Consider the following 21,581-nt stretch of genomic DNA (forward strand, 5'->3'; position numbering starts at 1 on the left):
CATACACACATTGGGTAGCTTGAATCTTGCCAAGTAATGTGGAGAGTACAGATAATCCATTTGTAGATAATTAAGAATCAACTTCAATTGAAAAATATTCGATTTTCAAATTATAAAAGGATTTTATTAAAATTATTTTTTAGTTAAAATAATCCTAGGAATGACTTATCATGCTTTGAGGTTTAGTATTTGAATTTTTAAATCCTTCATTTCTGCTTTGTTTTTAGAGGATGTGATTATTATTGAAAATTGGTTCATTTTCATAGGTGTTAATAATTATGCCTTATAACAAGCCTCCTATAGACATAACAGGAATTGTACTGGGTGAAATATGACATAATGATTTTTAAAAGATCTTAAGAGTACTTTACTTAACTTGTATACACGAATTGGTTTAATTCAGACTGAAATATAAAAACAACTAATTTTTTCAATGCAGACTACTGTGCTTGACCATCTGAAAATAGAAAGAAGTGTCATATGCTGTTTAGGAGTTGGAAGTTTTAACATTTGTCATCACTTAGGTGGTTTTAAATTTCTGAAACTGAGCTATTTTTAAGTCTGTATATTTATTAGCTATGTAAGTACTTAGGCACAACTGTGGGAGCAGAGCTGTAAGTTGATTTATATGATTCTTTGGCTCAACTTACATATTCTTCTTAGATGTCATAATGATTGACTAACTTTTTTAAAGTTTTAGGAATGACTGACTTGTTGACAAAATAGAAATTGTGTGTATTATATAAACTTCCAAAGTTTGTTTTGTTTTAGTATAAACTTTGAAGATTAAAAAGTCACCTTTTATGTATGGTAGTTAAAGATATATAACTGTGAATCTTAGATATTCCTTAGAACCAGTCTTATTTGTAGGATGATAACCATTGATTTATCATTTTGTTTTTGTTTTGATACATAGGTTTATTCTTTCACTTTTCCCATTTACAAGAAACAGGTTGTAGTGTGTAGAAACCAGCTGATCTTTGCTTTTTGGTTAATTGAACTTTGTATCCAGGATCTCTGCAAATCCAAAAGTGACTTTTCATCTATTATCTATTTTTAGCCTTCCCAATTTTAAACCTTAATAGGGAGAATTCAAATGAAGGTCATTGACTATTCTTGTGAAATGATTATGATGGAATAGACTGGATCTTAAAATATCTGAGAAAATGTTAAGTGGTAAAGATAATATTTTCAAATCCAACCAAAAAAGTGGTTTGTCAGAGGGATCACGACCTTCATCTTTCCTTGCCACTCCTTCCAGATACCTGGCTTTGAAAATCTGGTGACATGTCCCAGTACGCTCACCATTTTGTGAGTCAGAACACGCCAATAATTCCTTGCCTCTGATCTTCCCCACCCCCCAGAATGGTGCCATGATAATGGTGTGAACTACAAGATTGGAGAGAAGTGGGATCGTCAGGGAGAAAATGGCCAGATGATGAGCTGCACGTGTCTTGGAAATGGAAAAGGAGAATTCAAGTGCGATCCCCGTACGTTGCCACAAATCATTTTTAGTGCCTTCTTGAGCACTCCCACCTTCATTACTGAGCTGTAACTCTCATCCCCAGAAATGATTGGAGACTTTAGGTCTTCTTGAGGAGTGAACGGTGGATTTGTTAATCTTTTGATTTGGGACAGCAGAGACAAGCTTCAAAAATGAGCCATAATTTAATGTTGTTATAGGGCACTTTAGCACTTTTCCGACCTGAGTATTTTGACCATAATCTGCAGTGAAATGTAACAAGAAAGCCTTACAGGTCTTCAGATTCAACTTTTAAAATATGATCTCTATCTGTGCATTGAACCGTTTCCAGTTTATTAGATCTAGTCTTTGGAAATGCTGCCCTAAGACCTATACAGCAGTACCTCTCTTATGGATGATTCCCATTAACATGTGGGACGTGGGCTGTGATGACATAAATTTAGGAGAGAAACAAACCCAGCCCCATAGAGGGGTCAAGTCTGTATTTTTGTTCTCAGTCTTACACACGCTTATGATTTGTGTGTCCACGTAGATGAGGCAACGTGTTACGACGATGGGAAGACGTACCACGTGGGAGAACAGTGGCAGAAAGAGTATCTTGGTGCCATTTGCTCCTGCACGTGCTTCGGAGGCCAGCGGGTAAGACCAGATAGGCCAAGCTCTGTGCAATTTAGACAAGGCGGGGAGGTTCCTGTACAGACGATTAAGTTATTCTTCCTGTGTGTGTGTGCTGTGCACACAGGTGTGGTTGTGCCCCTTATGAAATGGGGAAATACTTCAGCTTCTGTTGGAACATAAGGCTACTGACTACCCCTTTCCAGTTCTCCCCCTTTGTGGCAGCCTTAGCCCCCTCCCCCATACCTACTATTCTCAGACTGCCTCCGTTCTTCAGCAACTGAAGTGTTAAACGCTGGGTAGCACTGGGCTTCTTGTTCCATTCTGTTGGGCAGGTCCCCCTGTGATACTGCTGTTAAATATTTTGAATACCCAGATCTAAGAAAATACCACTTTTTTGTACCCTCTCTCAATCCCCAAATAGATTCCTGCCATAGGTCTAGTGCTATGCTCAGGAATATGGGACACACAGAGGGAGTGAGAAATGGTCCTGGCTCTTAATGATATAGCTGGACACATTAAATTAGCATACATTGAAAGTCCAGGGGCTTCCCTGGTGGCGCAGTGGTTAAGAGTCTGCCTGCCGATGCAGGGGACATGGGTTCGTGCCCCGGTCTGGGAAGATCCCACATGCCGCGGAGCAGCTAGGCCTGTGAGCCATGGCCACTGAGCCTGTGCGTCCGGAGCCTGTGCTCCGCAACGGGAGAGGTCACAACAGTGAGAGGCCGGCATACTGGGGGGGAAAAAAAAAAAAGAAAGAAAGAAAGTCAACAAACCCATGTCCCACGTAGGCTGATTTCAGCAGGAAAGGTTTGGTGGAAAAGAGAAGCATGAGCTGGCTGGGTTTTGCGTTTTTTTTTGTTGTTTTGTTTTTTTTAAAATTATTTATTTATTTATTTTTGGCTGCGTTGGATCTTCGTTGCTGCATGCAGGCTTTCTCTAATTGTGGCGAGTGGGGGCTACTCTTCATTGCGGTGCGTGGCTTCTCACTGCAGTGGCTTCTCTTATTGCAGAGCACGGGCTCTAGGTGCACGAGCTTCAGTAGTTGTGGCACTCGGGCTCAGTAGCTGTGACTTGTGGGCTCTAGAGTACAGGCTCAGTAGTTGTGGCACAGGGGCTTAGTTGCTCCGTGGCATGTGGGACTTCCCAGACCAGGGCTTGAACCCATGTCCCCTGCATTGGCAGGCGGATTCTTAACCACTGCGCCAACAGCATAGTCCGCTGGCTGGGGTTTAGGATGGCTACAATCTGGTTGAGGGATGGGGGAAGCAGAGAGAGCAGAGTGAGCACAGCCCCCTGGAATGGGAAGTTGGCACATGTGGGCTCTAGTGAAACAACCCTCTGCCTGCTGTCTAGTGGGAAGACATTAAATGGGAAGAAGTGGGGGCCACTTGTGGAGGGCGTCGGAAGTCCACTATTCACGCCAGTACCTCTCAACCATTTCTAATCTGTGTCCTGCATCAATATAACAGAAAAGTGCTGTGCTTTCCTCTAATCTTTGAAATTACAAAATAAAATGCCTTATAACTCAAATAAAAGCAATGAAACATAACATTCCTTTGTTTTCAATGAAAACACACCCTCCCCAACAGCTTTTCAAATTCTGATCCATGAAGAGCATACTCCCTACTCCCCGGTAAGGCTCACTGGTTGATGCCGTTGGCATTAGCCAGTTGCAGGTGCCCAAGAGAAAGGGAACATGATGGAAGACGGTTTTTAGGAAGATTAAACTGGCAGCAGAGAAGGGTCTTCAGGGGTCTGGCTGAGGGCAGCCCCTGGAAGCTACTCTGACCTTATTTCACCACTCGTGGTTGGGTGGGGGAAGAGTCTCTCTCTCTCTAACACATATAAAGACCGTGATCACAGAACTCAGTTATCTCTGGTCATGTGCTCAGTGTAGAAAAGTGTGATGGAAAGTGAATTTGTTGAGAAGTCGGTTTTGGTCTCACTTCAGCCTCTCTGCCTCGTGATTTACATACATGAAACCTTTAACGTGTGACACCTGTTCTGTTCTAAAGCGAAGTGTGAAATGAAACACTTTAGACAGGAGTGGGAACTGTTACGTGTTTATATGAAAGCAAGATTCACTGATTCTTATAAATATAAGTAGGTATTTACCCGTACGGTCTTAGGTATTATGGGGAATATGCTTTTAAATGGACAAATTTGTCTGAAATATTTCACGGACAATATAAGAAAGAAAGTGATTGTATTACTTAGGGTTCTTCTGGCTATAAGAGAAAAGCCCAACTCAGGTTAATTTAGGCAAAAGAAGGCTCACATGACTGGAAAGTCCCAGGATCTCTCAGCAGAAAGGACTTGACCAGGAGTCACCCAGCTGGGTGGCAGTCCCACTCCACTCACAGGTCACTGTGTGACTTCCCCGCCCCCCAGTCAGTCATTCCTCTGGGTCTCCTTTCCCTTACCTATAAAATGAGGGTGTCTGTCCATGTGATCTCATGTTCCTTTTAAAAGCTCTAGGATTCCAGGAAAACCTCCTCCATCATGTAGTGTGGAAAGCTTATTAAGGAAGTCAGGACTGGAATCAGCCTTAGCAGATGGGTGGGGTTTGTAAGACATTTCAGGAAAAAGGAAAAGCATAAATAGAGGCAGCTATAAAATACGAGTTATCAGCCAACATGTATTCTGCAAGTTATAAGTGCATGAAATCATCCTCAAAGCTTCCTTTGTGACTAACTGCGTATATTTTGTCAACTCGTAAGAGGTGAAATTCTTCGACACAAGCTCTAAGTTGTGATGTTCTTGTGTTGTCATAAACCCCATCTGACTTCATGCCTCTGCTCTCTCAGGGCTGGCGCTGTGACAACTGCCGCAGACCAGGGGCTGAACCCGGTCACGAAGGCTCAACTGGCCACTCCTACAACCAGTATTCGCAGAGATACCATCAGAGAACAAATACTGTAAGTGCATTTGCACCCTGCGTGTTTCTCCCCTAAATGCAATTAGGCACATAGCAGGGAGCCTCTTTCTGTAGGTACCTTTCTTCTGAATGAACCAATTTTAAAAAACTTTTAAAAGACTTAAGAGTAGAAAGAATATTGTATCCTGTAACATAATTTGGGTTCTCTTGAGCATCTCCCATTGCCCAGTATATAGCTAAGCTCTTAAAGCTAGACATATTTTCCTATGCATAAGTAATTATCAGAGAAGCCACCCTCCCCTTTTTTCCTCTGTAGCCTTTACAGCATTACTGTTAATTTTTCTTCTTCTTTTTTAACAGAATGTCAACTGCCCAATTGAGTGCTTCATGCCTTTAGATGTACAGGCTGACAGAGAAGATTCCCGAGAGTAATATTTCCAACCCAGAGAAACGAGCACGGATCTCTGTCAAGGTCCATCCAAACTGGAGTGATGTTAGCAGACCCCAGCTTAGTTTGTTTCTTTCTTAAGCCCTCTGCTCTGGAGTAACTTCTCCAGCTTCAGCTCAATTCACAGCTTCTCCAACCATCACCCTGGGAGTGTTTTTAGACTTTTCTCATAAATGGGGCAGTATGTTGCCAGCTCTCCAAAGTATTCAATACTGCTCAGTATTTTAAATGAAATGATTCTAACTTGTGATTTGGATTGGGATCAATAGGGAAGCACATGCACCAACCAAGATACAAAATGTCTTGAAATTATATTACCAAAATTTTCAATAGGAAAGTTACCCAAACACTTCTGCTTCCACTTAACTATCTGGCCCACAATATTGTAGGAACGGCATGTCCCTGTTGCTGTGATATTTGAAATATCCACAGTACTATTTCCAAATGATTCTAGTATTGCCTAGAAATCCTTCTCTTACCTGTTATTTATCAATTTTTCCCTGTATTTTTATATGGAAAAAATTGTATTGAAGACACTTAGTATGCAGTTAATAAGAGGAATTTGGTCTAATTATGGTTGGTGATTATTTTTTATACTGTACATGCCAAAGCTTTACTACTGTGGAAAGACAACTGTTTAATAAAAGATTTACATTCCACAACTTGAACATCATGGCTTCTTTTTTACATACAGAAATTTGGGGGAAAATAAGAATCTTCGTGAATGTTTTTTCTTTGCTATTCAGCAAACATTTGAAAAACCACAATGGGCACGGCTCTCTAAATTTTGGTGATTTATGTACAAGCTTTTCTAAGTCTGTCACTCCCCAAACCCAGATTCAGTCTTGTCATTTTATCTCTTCAGTAATGGAGATAACTTTATATTTTCCGCTTTACCAGATTTAGGTGGATTCAGATACTTAACTTGCTAGCTAGCTCTTCAGAAGTATAATCGAAACAACCTTTTCATTGTTCTTTTCTAACCATTATAATTCTTTCCTCCCTCCCACTTCCTTTCCATCCTTCATTAAATAAACATCTATTCGAAGCGATTACCTGCAAGGGAAATAAAAAGATGACTGAGATGTTAAAACTACTTAAATCGGGAATCCCCTGGTGGTCCAGTGGTTAGGACTCCTCGCTTCCACTTCAGGGGGAGCGGGTTTGATCCCTGGTCGGGGAACTAAGATCCTGCGTGCTGCACAGTAAAGCCAAACAAAACAAAACAAAACAAAACAAAACAAAACACCACCAAAAAACTACTTAAATCGCACAGCATAGAGGGGTTCTGTCTTAAGGAAACGCTGTGGTATAATAACATCAATCCAACTTGTTTAAATGCCAGCTGACCCTGGAGTGCCCCAGATGAACAAAGTGTGTGTAGTCCTGGTCTGCAAAGGCCCTTTTTTTTTCAATTTAACTTCAGGGAACCAACAAATCTAAAACTTTGAGATTAAATCTGGCATCCAAAATAGTAAAACAGCAGCACTGGAAATAGTCAATTATTAATTAGTAAAAGATTAGTAATTCATAATATACAAGACATGGAAAACACTTTTTTATACACCACTGTAACAAAATATCAATAAATAACTGGCAATAAATATTAAGACTAAATACAGAAAGAGATTTCCTCAGGGTTCATTTGTTTTTTAAAAAAAAACAAAAAACAAAACTCATGTTGGAATGGATTTAGTTTATAAAATTCCTTGCCATTTAGCATCTCATTAGGGAGAGTTGTTTTTTTTTTTTTTAACATCTTTATTGGAGTATAATTGCTTTACAATGGTGTGTTAGTTTCTGCTGTATTAACAAAGTGAATCAGCCATACATATACATATATCCCCATATCCCCTTGCTCTTGTGTCTCCCTCCCACCCTCCCTATCCCACCCCGGGAGAGGTTCCACAGTCTAATTTGACAGGACTCCAGCTCAGATGAGTTTTCCTTAGCAGGACACAGACTCACACCCTGGAATTCTGTTAACATCACTAAACTTTCAGCTTTGTCAAGCCAGTAGTTACCAAGAGAGCTGCTCTGTACATGTGAAAAAAAGGAAGAATCACAGGAAGAACAGATCATGATGATATTAAATGACTGTTCCACATACGTGGGTCATCATTGTTCATGGAGAGAGAATATGACCCAATACAAATTCACACACGGTGTAAGGGGAAGCCCCACTGTAGACACACACCAAAGAGAAAGCGGGCTCCTGCCTCCATTTTTAACGTGAAGAGGAAGCCCAGGTACTGAACTTGTGAAAGTCTGCACCTCAGCTCCATCCTATTGAAAGGTCTTTACGTTTAAAAACATAATGAAAGAACACCTTTGGGTTGAGACTGACTTTGCTTCAAACCACTTATCTAGAGACAAACCTAAAACTGTTTTCCCCAACATGAGTTTAAGTAAATCCAGCTGGACTATATTAATTAAATGGATAGTGAGCCCATCAAAAACTTGCACACTGAAATGTAAAATCTGCAAGTTCCACATTTAAGATTTTAAAAAGCACCACTTTTTCCAGAATGTCTGCTAGATTCTCAAAAGCAATATATTGAATTTGCAAATGAACCTCTTTCAATAGTGAGTCAGTAACTACATGTAGATAATCAGAACAAATTAAACTTCAATGGTCTTTTATGTTTCGGCATCACAAGCCAAAACGGTAAAACTTTCTTTTTTACTATTTCTCAGCAAAATCATTCAAACACAAGGATTTCTAAAGATCTTTTAGTTTTTACTGACTTATGTTACTGTTGTTCCTGAGAATTGTCTTAAGCAGGCCAGACTGAAAAGGCATAAAATTAAAAGACCAATCTGGATTCAGGCAAGAAATTCAAAGCAAAGTCAGATAAAAGTAGTAAATATATGAGTTTAAAAAGAAAAATCATAATTTTGAAGCTATACCTTGTCTTGCTGGACGTGATTTGTAATAAAATTTACTATTGAGTATTTTTGTTGTTTTCAGCTCTAATGACCAGAGTGAATTATGCAAGTTAGTCAGTATACTATCACTATAAGCCTGTAAGGCACACGTTCTGCAGAGGTGAATAAAGAAATGCTCAGGTGGAAATTACATGTATAGGAAATGACTTTTCCATTTAATTATATTTCCATTGAAAATTCTATTCCATTTCTAGTTGTATGAAACTCATTAAAGTGATTAAGAAACACACATCAGCACATTTAAGTGCTGAAATTGCTTCCTATTCAGTAAGTTCCCATTACTGCGACAGGGAAAGTGGCAGGCTCCAATTAAAAAATCCCATTTTCAGGAGATACATTTCAACCATTAAAAAAAAGATCACTCTTGGGACTTCTCATGTTTGGGGACATTTAAAGATTGCCACAAAGGCTGATAAAGCAGACACAGCACAAAGCAGGGCAGCACCTTGCCCTGCCCTGGATTTTTCAGACTAAGAAAGTTTTAGAGTATATATGGCAGTCATATTTGAGATGCAAGTTAGTTATCATTGCCACATCATCCCATTTCATAGTCTCGTTAAAATAAGAGATTCAATTTGAATTGCAAACAAAAATCTATATAAATTACAACAGAAGAGAAGAAAATACTGTAAGTAATAAAAGAGCAAGAGAAATGATGCTTCAGCTGAAAGCCCCAAACGGGAAATTCTTTTTTTAACATTCCTCAGCAGAGTTAGGTATGAAGGTATGAGATATTAAAGCATGTTTTACATTTCCTTGAATTCCTCTTTAGAGACATAAAGTTCTAACAATCTGAGGAGCCAGATTTATCCTATTAATGGCTCTTGTGTGGAGCCTCCAAAGGCTTGAAGTTATTAGCTTTGCTTGGAGGTGGCCAGCATGGGGTGATTGTCAGCACCCAGTGCTGGCTAGGGCTGGAATCACCCATCCTGCAGGCAGCCCATCCCCCAGCAGACTGCCCTTACGGAAAATACACTGCAGGCCCAGGATGCTCCCAGGGAGCCCTTTGCATCACGGTACCTCAGAAACCACCATTTCGTTCCAGAAGGAAACCTTGCCTCTGCCAGGAGGTTGCTGGTCAGGACTGTACAGTGAAACCTGCTAATCCGTAAAATTCAGCATTAGTTGTAAGACGCCGAGCCAAGCGCCGAACATGCCACTTTGGTGGAGAAACTGGAACCCTTTCATACACTGCTGGTGGAAAAGTAAAATAGTGCAGCTGCTGTGGAAAACAGTTCGGTGGTTCCACAAAAAGTTAACCACTGAGTTACCATATGACCCAGCAATTCCACTCCTAGGTATATACCCAAGAGGACTGAAAACATATGCTCACATAAAAACTTGTACACAAATGTTCACAGCACCATTTTTTGTTAACAGCCAAAAAGTGGAAACAACCCAAATGTCCATCTGCTGATGAATGAATAAACAACATGTGGTCTGTTCATACAATGGAATATTATTTGATCATAAAAAAGAATGAAGTATTCATACATGCTACACCATGAACCTTGAAAACACACTAAGTGAAAGAAGTCAGGTACAAAAGGTCACATAATGTATGGTTCCATTTATACACAATGTCCAGAATAGGCAAACTAATAGAGACAGAAAGTAGATTAATGGTTACCAGAGGGAGAGAAGAATAGAGAATAACTGCTAATCAGAATGTGGCTTCTTTTGGGGGTGATGGAAATGTTCTGGAACTAAACAGTGGTGACGGCTCTACAACTTTGTGAATATATTAAAAAATCACTGACTTGCATTTTATAGGTGTATTTTATTTCAATTGAAAAAATGGCACTTTAGTTACAAAAGACCTCAATATCCTTTTGCTTACTGGTAATGTTACCAAGGCTGTTGCCCCAGAATCACACCCCTGCCCCTCCCTCAAATGGAAACCAGTTACTCTTATCTAAGTTTCAGGAGGAAACTGCAAAGAGAAAAAAACAAGAACTGGTTAGAATCAACTAGACCCAAGATGGTGGAAGACTTGACTTCCAGTACACTTTGAGCCTCATTCTATGCTCCCTGTAATACATTAGCATGCTAAGTGACACACCCACCAGCGCTGTGACAGCAACTGTAAAAGCCCATACAAAGACTGAAAAGGAGTGTTGCATCAGTCTCCAGGTCCAAACCACACCCTTATTCTCAGATAACTCATGGATATTCCTTCCCCTCTTTCCAATTCCCTCCCTTTTACCTTGACCCTCCTATATATTTGGTGTCTCTACTCTAACTGGGTTAGGAAGTTGATTTGTGAACTAGGTTCCTGCTTCTCCATTCTTTGACCATTAAATAAAGTTTGTGCTGTTCCGGTCTCAACATCGGTTTTGTTATTGGCAAAAATGGAAAAAATAGGAAAAAGAACCTCCCTGGCCGAGACAAGGGGTCCCGGCCTGGGCTAGGACCCTGGTACGGGTCTAGTCAACCAATTCAGCAGCAGTGAAGCGGTTTGGGAAAACAGAGTAGATGAAAGATTGAAGAGAGACTTCCCTGGTGGTCCAGTGGGTAAGACCGCGAGCTCTCGATGCAGGAGGCCTGGGGGCCTGGGTTTGATCCCTCATCGGGGAACCAGATCCCACATGCATGCCTCAACTAAGACCCAGCACAGCCCAAATAATTAAAACAAAAAGATTGAAGGAACTCAAACTTTCTGGCTACCTACTCAAAAACTAAGGCAAAATCCAACTTCCACACATTATTATCATCTTCCACTACCTTCCATGCCCCATATACACAAAAGCATTATGAAAATAATAAGTAGCATTTTTTTTTCTGTGCAGTATTTATCATGTCTGAGGTGCTGTTAACTATTTTTTCATTTACTCCTCAGAGCAACCTGAAGAGGTAGGTACTGCAACGTCAGTTTATAAGTAGAAAGTGAGGAAAGGCTAAGTGAATCACCTACCATCACACAGTTTGTTAGTAGCAGAGCTGGAACTTGAACCTGACAAACTGGCCCTGGGTTGTGTGATTTTAACCAGGAGCTATTCAGCCTCCTTGGGAGCAAATGCATCTCCATTTTATAGATGAGAAAACAAATTCCAAGAGGTTAAGCATGTGCCCAAGGTCAACAAACTGGTGAGTGGCAAAACAAGGGAGAGATGATCATAAACGGCCCAAACGTGGTTTCCTAGAAGGAAAGAGGGGGCCATAATCAAGAACAGGTATGGGGGGACATGGCAGGGGAGCTGCTGGCAAAATCCTTTTTCTTTACCCGGTTGGTGGTGATATATGTTTATTTAAAAATTATTCTTGGGAATTCCCTGGTTGTCCAGTGGTTAGGACTCGGTGCTTTTACTATCGAGAGCTGGGTTCACTCCCTGGCCAGGGAACTAATATCTGGCAAGCTGCGTGGCATGGACAAAAAAAAAAGATTCTTCAAGCTGTAGATGCTTTAAGCACTTTCCATAGGCATGGCTTATTACAATTTATTTTTTAAAATAAATTTGTGCCTGTCACAGTGTTTAGCAAAAGTGAGCTTTAAGAGTGTCCAAGAATGGAAGGCACCGGGAGCTTAAAGACCTGCAGGGACTTGTGCTCTCAGGAAGGGACAAGGGACTGGGCTTCAGAAAGAAGGTGCCTCTGGAGGCAACAGGATGGGTTCAGGGTGCCCTTGGTGGACTATTTACAAATGAGTGAGGGCTCATGCTTTTCTTCCTGGGCCCCAGACGCTCCCCCAGTTCAAATCACTCTTTACTGATCCAGATGTTTTGTTATGGGTTTTCTGCTCAGTCTAGAGTAACCCATTTCTCCAAGGAGTCCTGGATCCTTTTATTAGATAATGGTATTAGAAACCAAGATCTTAGCATTAGGTACGCTCATTGCCACTGGGGTGTCACACTTCTTGGCCCTTTCAGTTGATAGATATAGTCACGCATTTTAAAGTGTAAGAATATTCATTAAAAATTTTTTTTAAGTTACTTTTAGATTAACTGATTGAAATATTTACAGATGAAATATCTATAGACTTTGCTTCAAAATAATCTGTGTTGAGGCATGAGAAGTGGAGAAACAGATAAAACCAAAGTAGTCATAAGCTATCATAGTTGGATGATAGATACATAGAATTTTACTTTTTTTGTGTTTATCCCAAAATATCCATAATAAAGACCTTTTAAGAAATGAGAAAACTACTTATAACTACATACTAACAATTTTGAAAACTTAGAAAAAAATGGTCAAATTCCTAGGGGGAAAAATATACCTTACTAGAACTGACTTAGAAATAAAAAAATTATTTAGGAAACTAAAGCAATTATTAGAAAACATCCTATGATATTTATTGGTGTTTTTTTATTTTCTTAATGGCAGAGTAGATTATATTGGACTAATCCTCCTGCAGATAATTAGGAACACTTGACGAAAATATTAAAAAATCTATTTAAAGCCCCTGGAAGGCAACCAAAAACTGGTGGAAACCAGAGGGGATCAACCTTCAAAGGGGATCAACATCAATTCTCCACAAACTGATCTACAGATTCAATACAATTCCAATTAAAATCTCAAGAGGCTTTTTTGCAAAAATGGACTAGTTGATTCTAAAATTTACATAGAAATGCCAAGGACCTGGAATAGCCAAGAAATCTTTAAAAAGACTATTATGAAGGATTCACACTACCCAATTTCAAAATTTACTATTAAGCTACAATAATCAAGACAGTGTGGTGTTGGTATTAGGACAAACATAACAGTAGAACAGAAAAGAGTCCAGAAATGACACACAAATATGGTTGAGGCAACAAGGCAATTCAACAGGAAGAGTTGTCTCAACAAACGATGTTAGAACAACTGGATAAATGTATGCAAAGAAATGAAACTTGACCCATGCATCACCTTAACACTGAAATAGATAACAAGACCTAACTGTAAGAGTGAAAACTGTTAATTGCCTAAAGGAAAACATAAGAGAAAAATCTTCACAGTCTTTGGATAGGTAAGTGAAGGTCTCTAGTTTTTAGATGTATAAAGATGCAAAGATGAAGATGGGATACAGGATGAGATTTTCCTGGAGGAGACCCTGAGATGGGATGGGGTAGGGAAGTTGGGGGCACCAAATGTTTAGAATAAGTTACTGCTCAGATTCTAGCTTCTGTTTTGGGAGAATGAGGTCACATTACTATTACATTACTAAAAATATACACATAGACCAGTCTGTTGTGAACTACGGACTATGATTATTCCAATTCTTTATGTCTTTATGTCCAAAATTTAAAAATTACCTCAGAAAGTATTAAAAGGAAATACTCTAAAAAGCATTTTGAGGGAATTCCCTGGTGGCACAGTGGTTAAGGATCCACCTGCCAATGCAGGGGACACGGGTTCAAGCCCTGGTCTGGGAGGATGCCACATGCTGTGGGGCAACTAAGCCCATGCGCCACAACTACTGAGCCTGTGTTCTAGAGCCTGCGAGCCACAACTACTGAGCCCATACACCACAACTACTGAGCCTGTGCTCTAGAGCCTACAAGTCATAACTACTGAGCCCATGCATCACAACTACTGAGCCCATGCTCTAGAGCCTGTGAGTCACAACTACCGAGCCCATGCACCACAACCACTGAGCCTGTGCTCTAGAGCCTGCGAGCCACAACTACTGATCCCATGCAACACAACCACTGAGCCTGCGCTCTAGAGCCTGCGAGTCACAACTACTGAGCCCACGAGCCACAACTACTGAAGCCCACGCGCACAGAGCTAATACTCCACAACAAGTCACTGCAATGAGAAGCCCGCACACCGCAAGAAAGAGTAGCCCCCGCTCACCGCAACTAGAGAAAGCCCACACGCAGCAACCAGGACCAAATGCAGCCAAAAATAAATAAATAAAAATAAATAAATTTTTAAAATATTTTTAGAAAAAAGCATTTTGAGTCTTTAAAAATTAATATTGTGCCTGCATATCTGGGCAGTAATGGTGGGTGGAATTTCAGCTCTCACATGGTCCTCTTTTCTGCAAATGTAAAACAGTGATTAAAGAATGAATTATTTTGATAAATCTGGACATAAGTATTTATATCTAATTGAGATAGTTTGTAGGACCATTCTTTAAAATATTTATGTAAACGTATTCAAACCGTACAGTGTTAAATGGAGAAACAATTCTTCCAATGATTATACCCTCAGTGTTAACCTTTGGTCAAGGGGAGAGAGAATGCACACTTAACAAGTTATAAGCCAAAATATGTATCAGCTGTTTATTGCTACCTAACAAAGCACCCCAAAACTTTATGGCTTAAAGCAACACATAATCTGTTTCTGTGTACCAGGAATTCATGAGAAGCTCCTTTGAGCAGTTCTGGCTCAGGTCTCTCAAGAGGTGCCAGCAAGATGCCGCCTTGAGACTGGAGCTCCACTTCCAAGGCAGGTCACGCACATGGTGGGCAGGTAGTGTTGGCAAGATAGTTTCTCTTTCAGCAGGGCTGCTTAAAGGTACCTACAGCATGGCACTGGCTAACTCCAAGAAACTAAAGCTGAAGTTGTAATGCCTTTTACGGCCTAGCCTCAGCAGTCACACATCTTTCCTAAAGTATTTTGTTGGTCATGCAAGTCAGCCTTGTCTTCAGTGTGGGAGGGTACTAACTATACAAGGGCCGGAAGATTAGTCAATATATTAACAACTAGGAGGATAACCTTAAAAACACCCGTCAGAAATCTTTTAATTTAGGGAAAGTGGGTTAAGGACATGGGAAGAGGGCAGGACTCAACTTTTAAGGTGAAAGATGACAAAAGGTTTCAGTTGGCCTTCGGTGTAATATGTGAACAATCAGGACCACATGGGCAGGGCACATAAACGCACAATTATGTCCTGATATAGGAAGGCACTGCCATCCACTGTGCCCTACTTCTGGTAGTAAACCTGGGAGAATACCAGGTCCATTTCTGAGCACCAAACATTGAATACATTTTTTAGGTAGCTCCAGAGGGGACATCAAGGACTGGTTTAAATTATGGGAAACATTTCACTTAACACAGGAAAAAGGAAGTACTGGCAGTATCCTAATGTCGGGCCAACAGAAGCTTTAATTCCCCCTAAGTTTCTAGTCCACGGGTTACAATCTGCTGTTTGTTTAGAAGGTAGTCAACCACACTCTTCAGAACTATGATTAGAGGTAACTCAAGAGCAGAATCCCCTATGAGTAAACTAGCGGGACTTTAAGATGCCTGTGCCACCTGCTATGGTGGCTGCTCAGTTTCTTTGGTTTACCTAATGATTTACAGATATTCACACAGGTAACATTTTGGGATGAGCTGAGCCCCAGGAGGCAGGGATGCTCCTGTATTTCTTACAAATAACCATGTGTAATGTTTGTCAAATTAAAGAGCCTATAACTAAGACAAATTAAATACAACTACCAGACACTATGGCTCCAAGATTATTAAAATTTAACGCTTTATTTTTTTAAAAAGGTTATTTTCAAAATTCCATATGTGATTTTTCACCTACACATAGGCAGGGTATAAAGTAATGTGTGAAGAAGTCAGTGATGGAAGAGCCGGAGATTCGTGTGAGTGAGGATTATTCCCAGCTCATCGCAAGCCTCGATCACAACTTTGTCAGCAGTGGAACCGGAAGGGGCAGCGATGTAGGCCACGCCACTCTGAGGGGGAGATAGAGACGGACTCTCAAAACACAGCCTCATGCCAAAACACGTCCAGAATCAACCCCTCACACCCAGTAACAAGTGCAAGCTAACAACGATTCACACTGCAGACTGATTCGGTCAAGAGGCAAAATAACGGGATTTGGGTTGTCCATACAACAAAAGGAGAAGTCAAAATAATACTCTAGATGTTACTGATATATCACATCATCATAGCCTGGATATATAATATAACTCATAGAACTGAAAAATCAGAAGCAACATCTCTGAAATGGTTGCTGCATAATGACCAAATCCATACACACACTAATTCCATACTTACCCTTTTAGCTCTGTCTACATTGTCCCGGAAAGGAAAGAAGGCATCAGAGCTGATGGAAACTTCACTAAGTTTGTCAACCCATTCCCTCTTCTCTGCCTCGGTTAATAACTCGGGGACCTGCTCAAACAGTGCCTTCCACTTGATCAAATCTTCACCCTATGAGTGGAGGCAGAGGGGAAAGACAGGTTTTACACCATCTTCAGTACTATCTGATACAAATCAGAATGCCAGAAAAACACTTGGGCATTTTTCCTAGGACTTAATTATAAATAATGACTCATTTATATCCAAGTCCATATTTCTAGAACCTTTTTTTGAGGCTGTATAACATTTCATTAAGGAAGAAAATTAACCTTAAGTGTACCAAATAAAGACTGTACCATTTACAAGCCAGTTTATTCCAAATATATTTTGTTCTTTAATCTCTAAGTTAAATCTACTGCTTTATATTCCTGTATCAAAGCAAACAAGGAAACAGATTATCTCTAGAAGTACATTTCTACAATAATTAGTCTTAAGTACAGAGTCTGTCTAATAGACCAACCAGAACATGACTCAACAGTATTCATTTTTAAAAAGTACTTCTATTTGGGGTTTAAGCCAAAAGGCGTAAAAAATATACCTTTATTCTTATTCACATATATAAGTTCTCTTCCAGGACTTACAGCATAATTTGTTGTGTAATAATCAAGCAGAAAAAGCAAATATTAAAGTAATTTTTTTAAAAAGCTGTTTGAAGCATTTCCTGGTTACAAAGCACACTCTCCAACGACACCTGTTGATCATGTCATGAATTCCTATCCCTGAATGGACAACCCAGTGGAGTTGACTCGCCCCCTCAGAAGACCACTGAGTTTTTGATTACCAAGCTTCTCTTTGTGTTTTGCATCCAGTACCTGTTAAGCATTTCTATTTCCAGAAACTGGGCTAAATCCTATTCTTTTAGCAGGTTACCTAATACTTGCAATTTTAATGCTCCCATATACCTGCATCAAAGTAGAAAACATTAAAGAACATGAAATATAACACAAGTACACTGAGTTGTTAATGGAGCTTATAGAAAATGTAGAGGGACATTTGTTACCTGCTATCAAGTAATTTGTATGCAATGTTAAATACACACCTATCACATAGTAAGCATCATGACTGGCACTGTGACAGACACCCAAGATGGGTGAAAAACAGCCCCTGCCATCAAAACTTACCATCAGGGACTTCCCTCGTGGTCCAGTGGTTAAGAATCCACCTTCCAATGCAGGGGAGGCGGCTTCGATCCCTGGTCAGGGAACTAAGAACCCACATGCCACAGGGCAACTAAGCTCACATGCCACAAGTACTGAGCCTGCGCACTCTAGAGCCCTCACGCCACAACTAGAGAGTCCACGTGCCACAGCTAGAGAGAAGACTGCATGCTGCAACTAAGACCCGACACAGCCAAATAAATAAACAAACAAATAAATCTTAAAAAAAAAAAAAGCTTATAGGGACTTCCCTGGTGGCGCAGTGGTTAAGAATCCGCCTGCCAATGCAGGGGACACGGGTTTGAGCCCTGGTCCAGGAAGATCCCACATGCCGCGGAGCAACTAAGCCCATGCACCACAACTAGTGAGCCTGCGTGCTACAGCTACTGAAGCCTGCGCACCTAGAGCCCACACACTGCAACAAGAGAAGCCACTGCAATGAGAAGCCTGTGCATCTCAACAAAGAGCAGCCCCTGCCTGCCACAACTAGAAAAAGTCCACGCGCAGCAATGAAGACCCAACGCAGCCAAAAATGAATAAATTTATAGGAAAAAAAAAAAGCTTATAATCAACAGGGAACGTACAAACATACAAAACTAAACCAGTGGTTATAATCTAAAAAGACATGTGATCTGTAGTGTCAGAAAGGGATAAAGAACGCCAAAGAAAGGTAAATGAGACAGAAGTTGTTTAGATTAGTAAATTTAGATAATACAGAACTTCAAGAAAAATATCTTTTATCTTTGTATTGATGAAGATAGTCTGTTACACAGAAAGGGTAAACATACTAATACACTCCACCCACACTCAACGACAGCCCTTTTACCTCTCCGATGGTTCCAGTAACATATTGATCGATGGCGTTGGAGATTTCTGCTCTCTTCACTCCAGTTTTGAACTTCATAGAAAGCACTTGTGGGTGATGTCTAAGCCACCAATAGTTTGCCTTATCCCCGGCAAGGCGTGTGCAGTGTATCCGAGACTGCTGTCCAGCTCCAATGCCAATAACCTGAAGGAGAATGAAGAACATGGACGTTAAAACGAATAACAACACGCTTCTCAATGGATCTTTTGTGCATATTCCCCCAAATCCATCAATTTTGTGGGGGGAAAAGAAAATCAGGCTGAAATAAGAGAAATACAAATTATTTTTAAGTCATTAAAAAGGTTAAGTGTAACATGTTTTAACTATTATTTATATATTTTACCTCTTCAGTGAAATTTGAGGTATGGCTATTAATTAATATCTGGAAGTTTCTAGAGCTCCTGGACATCAGTAGTGAAGCGTGGTCTTGCTGGAACTTATTAGACAAGTAGCCACAGTCTCCCAGGTTTTTGGTATTACAGATTAGCAATCTTGCAACAGTAGGCAATCCACCTAAATTCCGAATTTGAAAGGGTCTTCCAAGTCACATGCCAATTAACATCCATCCTCCCCTCCCACTTATGGGCCAAATAATTTAACAAATGGCTAAGAGGAGCTCAAGACACTATGAAAAGAAACAGGGCTCAAGCCACAGCAAAATCACGTTCATCCTAGAGCTAGGAGAGCCCCAGTGATGAGCCAGCTCAGTCCTGCATCCTATGGCTTTTAACTAGGAAAAGTTAAATACCTAGCTTAACATCAGATAGTAAAAGATGTTCAATATTTTTTTTTTTTTTTTTTTTTGGCAGTATGTGGGCCTCTCACTGTTGTGGCCTCTCCCGTCGCGGAGCACAGGCTCCGGACGCGCAGGCTCAGCGGCCATGGCTCACGGGCCCAGCCGCTCCGCGGCATGAGGGATCTTCCCGGACCGGGGCACGAACCCGCGTCCCCTGAATCGGCAGGCGGACTCTCAACCACTGCGCCACCAGGGAAGCCCAAGATGTTCAATATTTTGACTGTGGTAGTGGTCACGGTCAAACAACTATATAATCTGTGCCAACTGGTCAAACTCTACACTTAAAAAGGGTGGATTTTACTGTATATAAATTATGCCTCAGTAAACCAGATTTTTCACCATGTTAAGTAACTCTTAGTCTACAGATTCTTGGTAAAATAACGTTAGAAGTATAAATAAAAATACCCTTTATGCTGCAAAACGATGGGCTAGTGGGTGGCAGTATGTTCTACTCCCTCTTCACTGGAAATGCTACTGATAGGGACGAGGGGAGCAAAAAAACTAGTTCCCTAGCAGCCATTGTCCCCTAACCCAACACGTGCCAACTCGTTCCAGGCAAGAAGCAATAAGAACAATTTTAATACTTAGTTCCAAAGATACTTTGTAATCATTACTGAGTAAATACTGACAAACCGAGAAGAGAAAAACTTGGCAAATTTTCCTTTTCAAGCAGTCTAGTTCCCAAGACAGATGGATTTTTGAACATCATCTTGTAAAACAACAGTCCTCCCGAGGTTGAGTCTGACAGCTTGGTTACCTGCCCGTGCCTGGCATAGCACACGGAGTTAGACTGAGTATACTTGACAGCAATGGTGGCCACAGTGAGGTCTCTGAGCGCAGATTCCGGCAACTAAAAAAAACACAGAATGGTAAATGGGGCTTTTTTTTTTTTTTAAAACCTTCATTTATCTTTCAGCATCTTATGTGTCCCTTATAACAGACCTATAATATAGTTCTATCCCTCAAATGAGGGAGTGAAATTAACTGTTCATAGGAGACACTATCATGTTTTACTGAAAGAATCACATTTAACATATTTGTCATGGAACTCTGTGCGACGCCTAATGCGTCATAAACTCAAATTGATGCCATTTTGCAACAAACTTTGGCATAAGCCTCTTTACGTATCACACTAGATATGAAATACCATAACCACTCCAAAACTGACAAACAGTATTTTCTCTATCACAGTAGCACCAAATAACTGGAGATGTTATAAAATTTATGTTCAAAAAAAAAAACACTGAGGGGCTTCCCTGGTGGCGCAGTGGTTGAGAGTCCGCCTGCCGATGCAGGGGACACGGGTTTGTGCCCCTGTCCGGGAAGATCCCACATGCCGCGGAGTGGCTGGGCCCGTGAGCCATGGCCACTGAGCCTGCGCATCTGGAGCCTGTGCTCCGCAACGGGAGAGGCCACAACAGTGAGAGGTCCGCGTACCGCAAAAAAAACCAAACCAAAACAAAACAAAAAAACACTGAGAGTAATTTTCACAGACACTACAAATAACTGTGATGCACATACAGCCAAGACTGCTCAGGAAGAACCAAATTAGGATCGTTTTTTGGTTTGCCTAGAATATTCTACATAGAAAGTATTCAAAAATGTATTATGTACTACCGGTTCAAACAGAATGAAACAACTACTATAACTAAAAATGTCACTATCTTTAATATAAAGAGCAAATACAAATTGAAAAGAATAATAATGATCTATGTTGGTATGCTAAGCAGACAAAAGATATAAGCACAGCTAATTGATAAATTATCTAACTGAAAAACTGTTAAGTCAGACTTCATCAAAACTAAAGCTTCTGCTCTTAGAAAAGATGCTGTATTAAGAGGATAAAAAGACAAGTTACAGACCATGAGAAAATATTTTGCAAACCACATATCCAACAAAGAACTAGTATTCACAATATATAAAGACCTCTCAAAATTCAGCTACAAGAATAAAAATATAATTAGAAAATGGGCAAAAGACATGAAGAGACATTTCAAGAAAAAGGATATACAGATGGCAAATAAACACATGAAAAAATGTCCATCACTAGGCATTAGGGAAGGCAAATTAAAATTATGAGGTATTGCTACACATCTATCTAATAAGAAAGTGACAACACTGAAACCTGGTAAGGATGCAGAGAAACTGGGATCATGCATATGTTGCTGGTGTAAAATATAAAATGATACAGCCTCTTTGGAAAACAGTTTGGCAGTTTCTTAAACTAAATATGCAACTATGATGCCAGCCAGCAAATACACTCCTGGGTCTTTAGAACAGAGAAATGAAAACTATGTTCATACAAAAACCTGTTCATGAATGTACAATGAATGAAAGTTACAGAAAGGGGAACAGATTAGTAGTTGCCCGA

At 40.3% G+C, this 21,581-nt stretch overlaps 2 protein-coding genes across 2 annotated transcripts in view; one reads left to right on the plus strand and one right to left on the minus strand.

Moving 5' to 3' along the window:
- FN1 (fibronectin 1) overlaps positions 1 to 6,083 on the plus strand; it is a 70,439-nt gene extending 64,356 nt beyond the window's left edge. Inside the window, 4 exon segments of the mRNA XM_007456408.1 lie at positions 1,365 to 1,490; positions 2,016 to 2,122; positions 4,909 to 5,019; positions 5,340 to 6,083. Of these exon segments, the coding sequence (XP_007456470.1) occupies positions 1,365 to 1,490; positions 2,016 to 2,122; positions 4,909 to 5,019; positions 5,340 to 5,411 (416 nt within the window). The 3' untranslated portion in view covers positions 5,412 to 6,083.
- A 9,660-nt stretch (positions 6,084 to 15,743) lies between these two features.
- Positions 15,744 to 21,581, minus strand: part of ATIC (5-aminoimidazole-4-carboxamide ribonucleotide formyltransferase/IMP cyclohydrolase) — a 31,151-nt gene continuing 25,313 nt past the window's right edge. Inside the window, exons 13-16 of the mRNA XM_007456409.1 lie at positions 19,968 to 20,060; positions 18,376 to 18,558; positions 16,309 to 16,464; positions 15,744 to 15,983 (exon numbers count right to left, since the gene is read on the minus strand). Coding sequence (XP_007456471.1) covers positions 15,864 to 15,983; positions 16,309 to 16,464; positions 18,376 to 18,558; positions 19,968 to 20,060 — 552 coding nt within the window. The 3' untranslated portion in view covers positions 15,744 to 15,863. The remainder of the gene's footprint in view (positions 15,984 to 16,308; positions 16,465 to 18,375; positions 18,559 to 19,967; positions 20,061 to 21,581) is intronic.

Source organism: Lipotes vexillifer, unplaced genomic scaffold (assembly GCF_000442215.2).
Source record: "Lipotes vexillifer unplaced genomic scaffold, Lipotes_vexillifer_v1.1 scaffold1179, whole genome shotgun sequence".
NCBI classification, from domain to species: domain Eukaryota; kingdom Metazoa; phylum Chordata; class Mammalia; order Artiodactyla; family Lipotidae; genus Lipotes; species Lipotes vexillifer.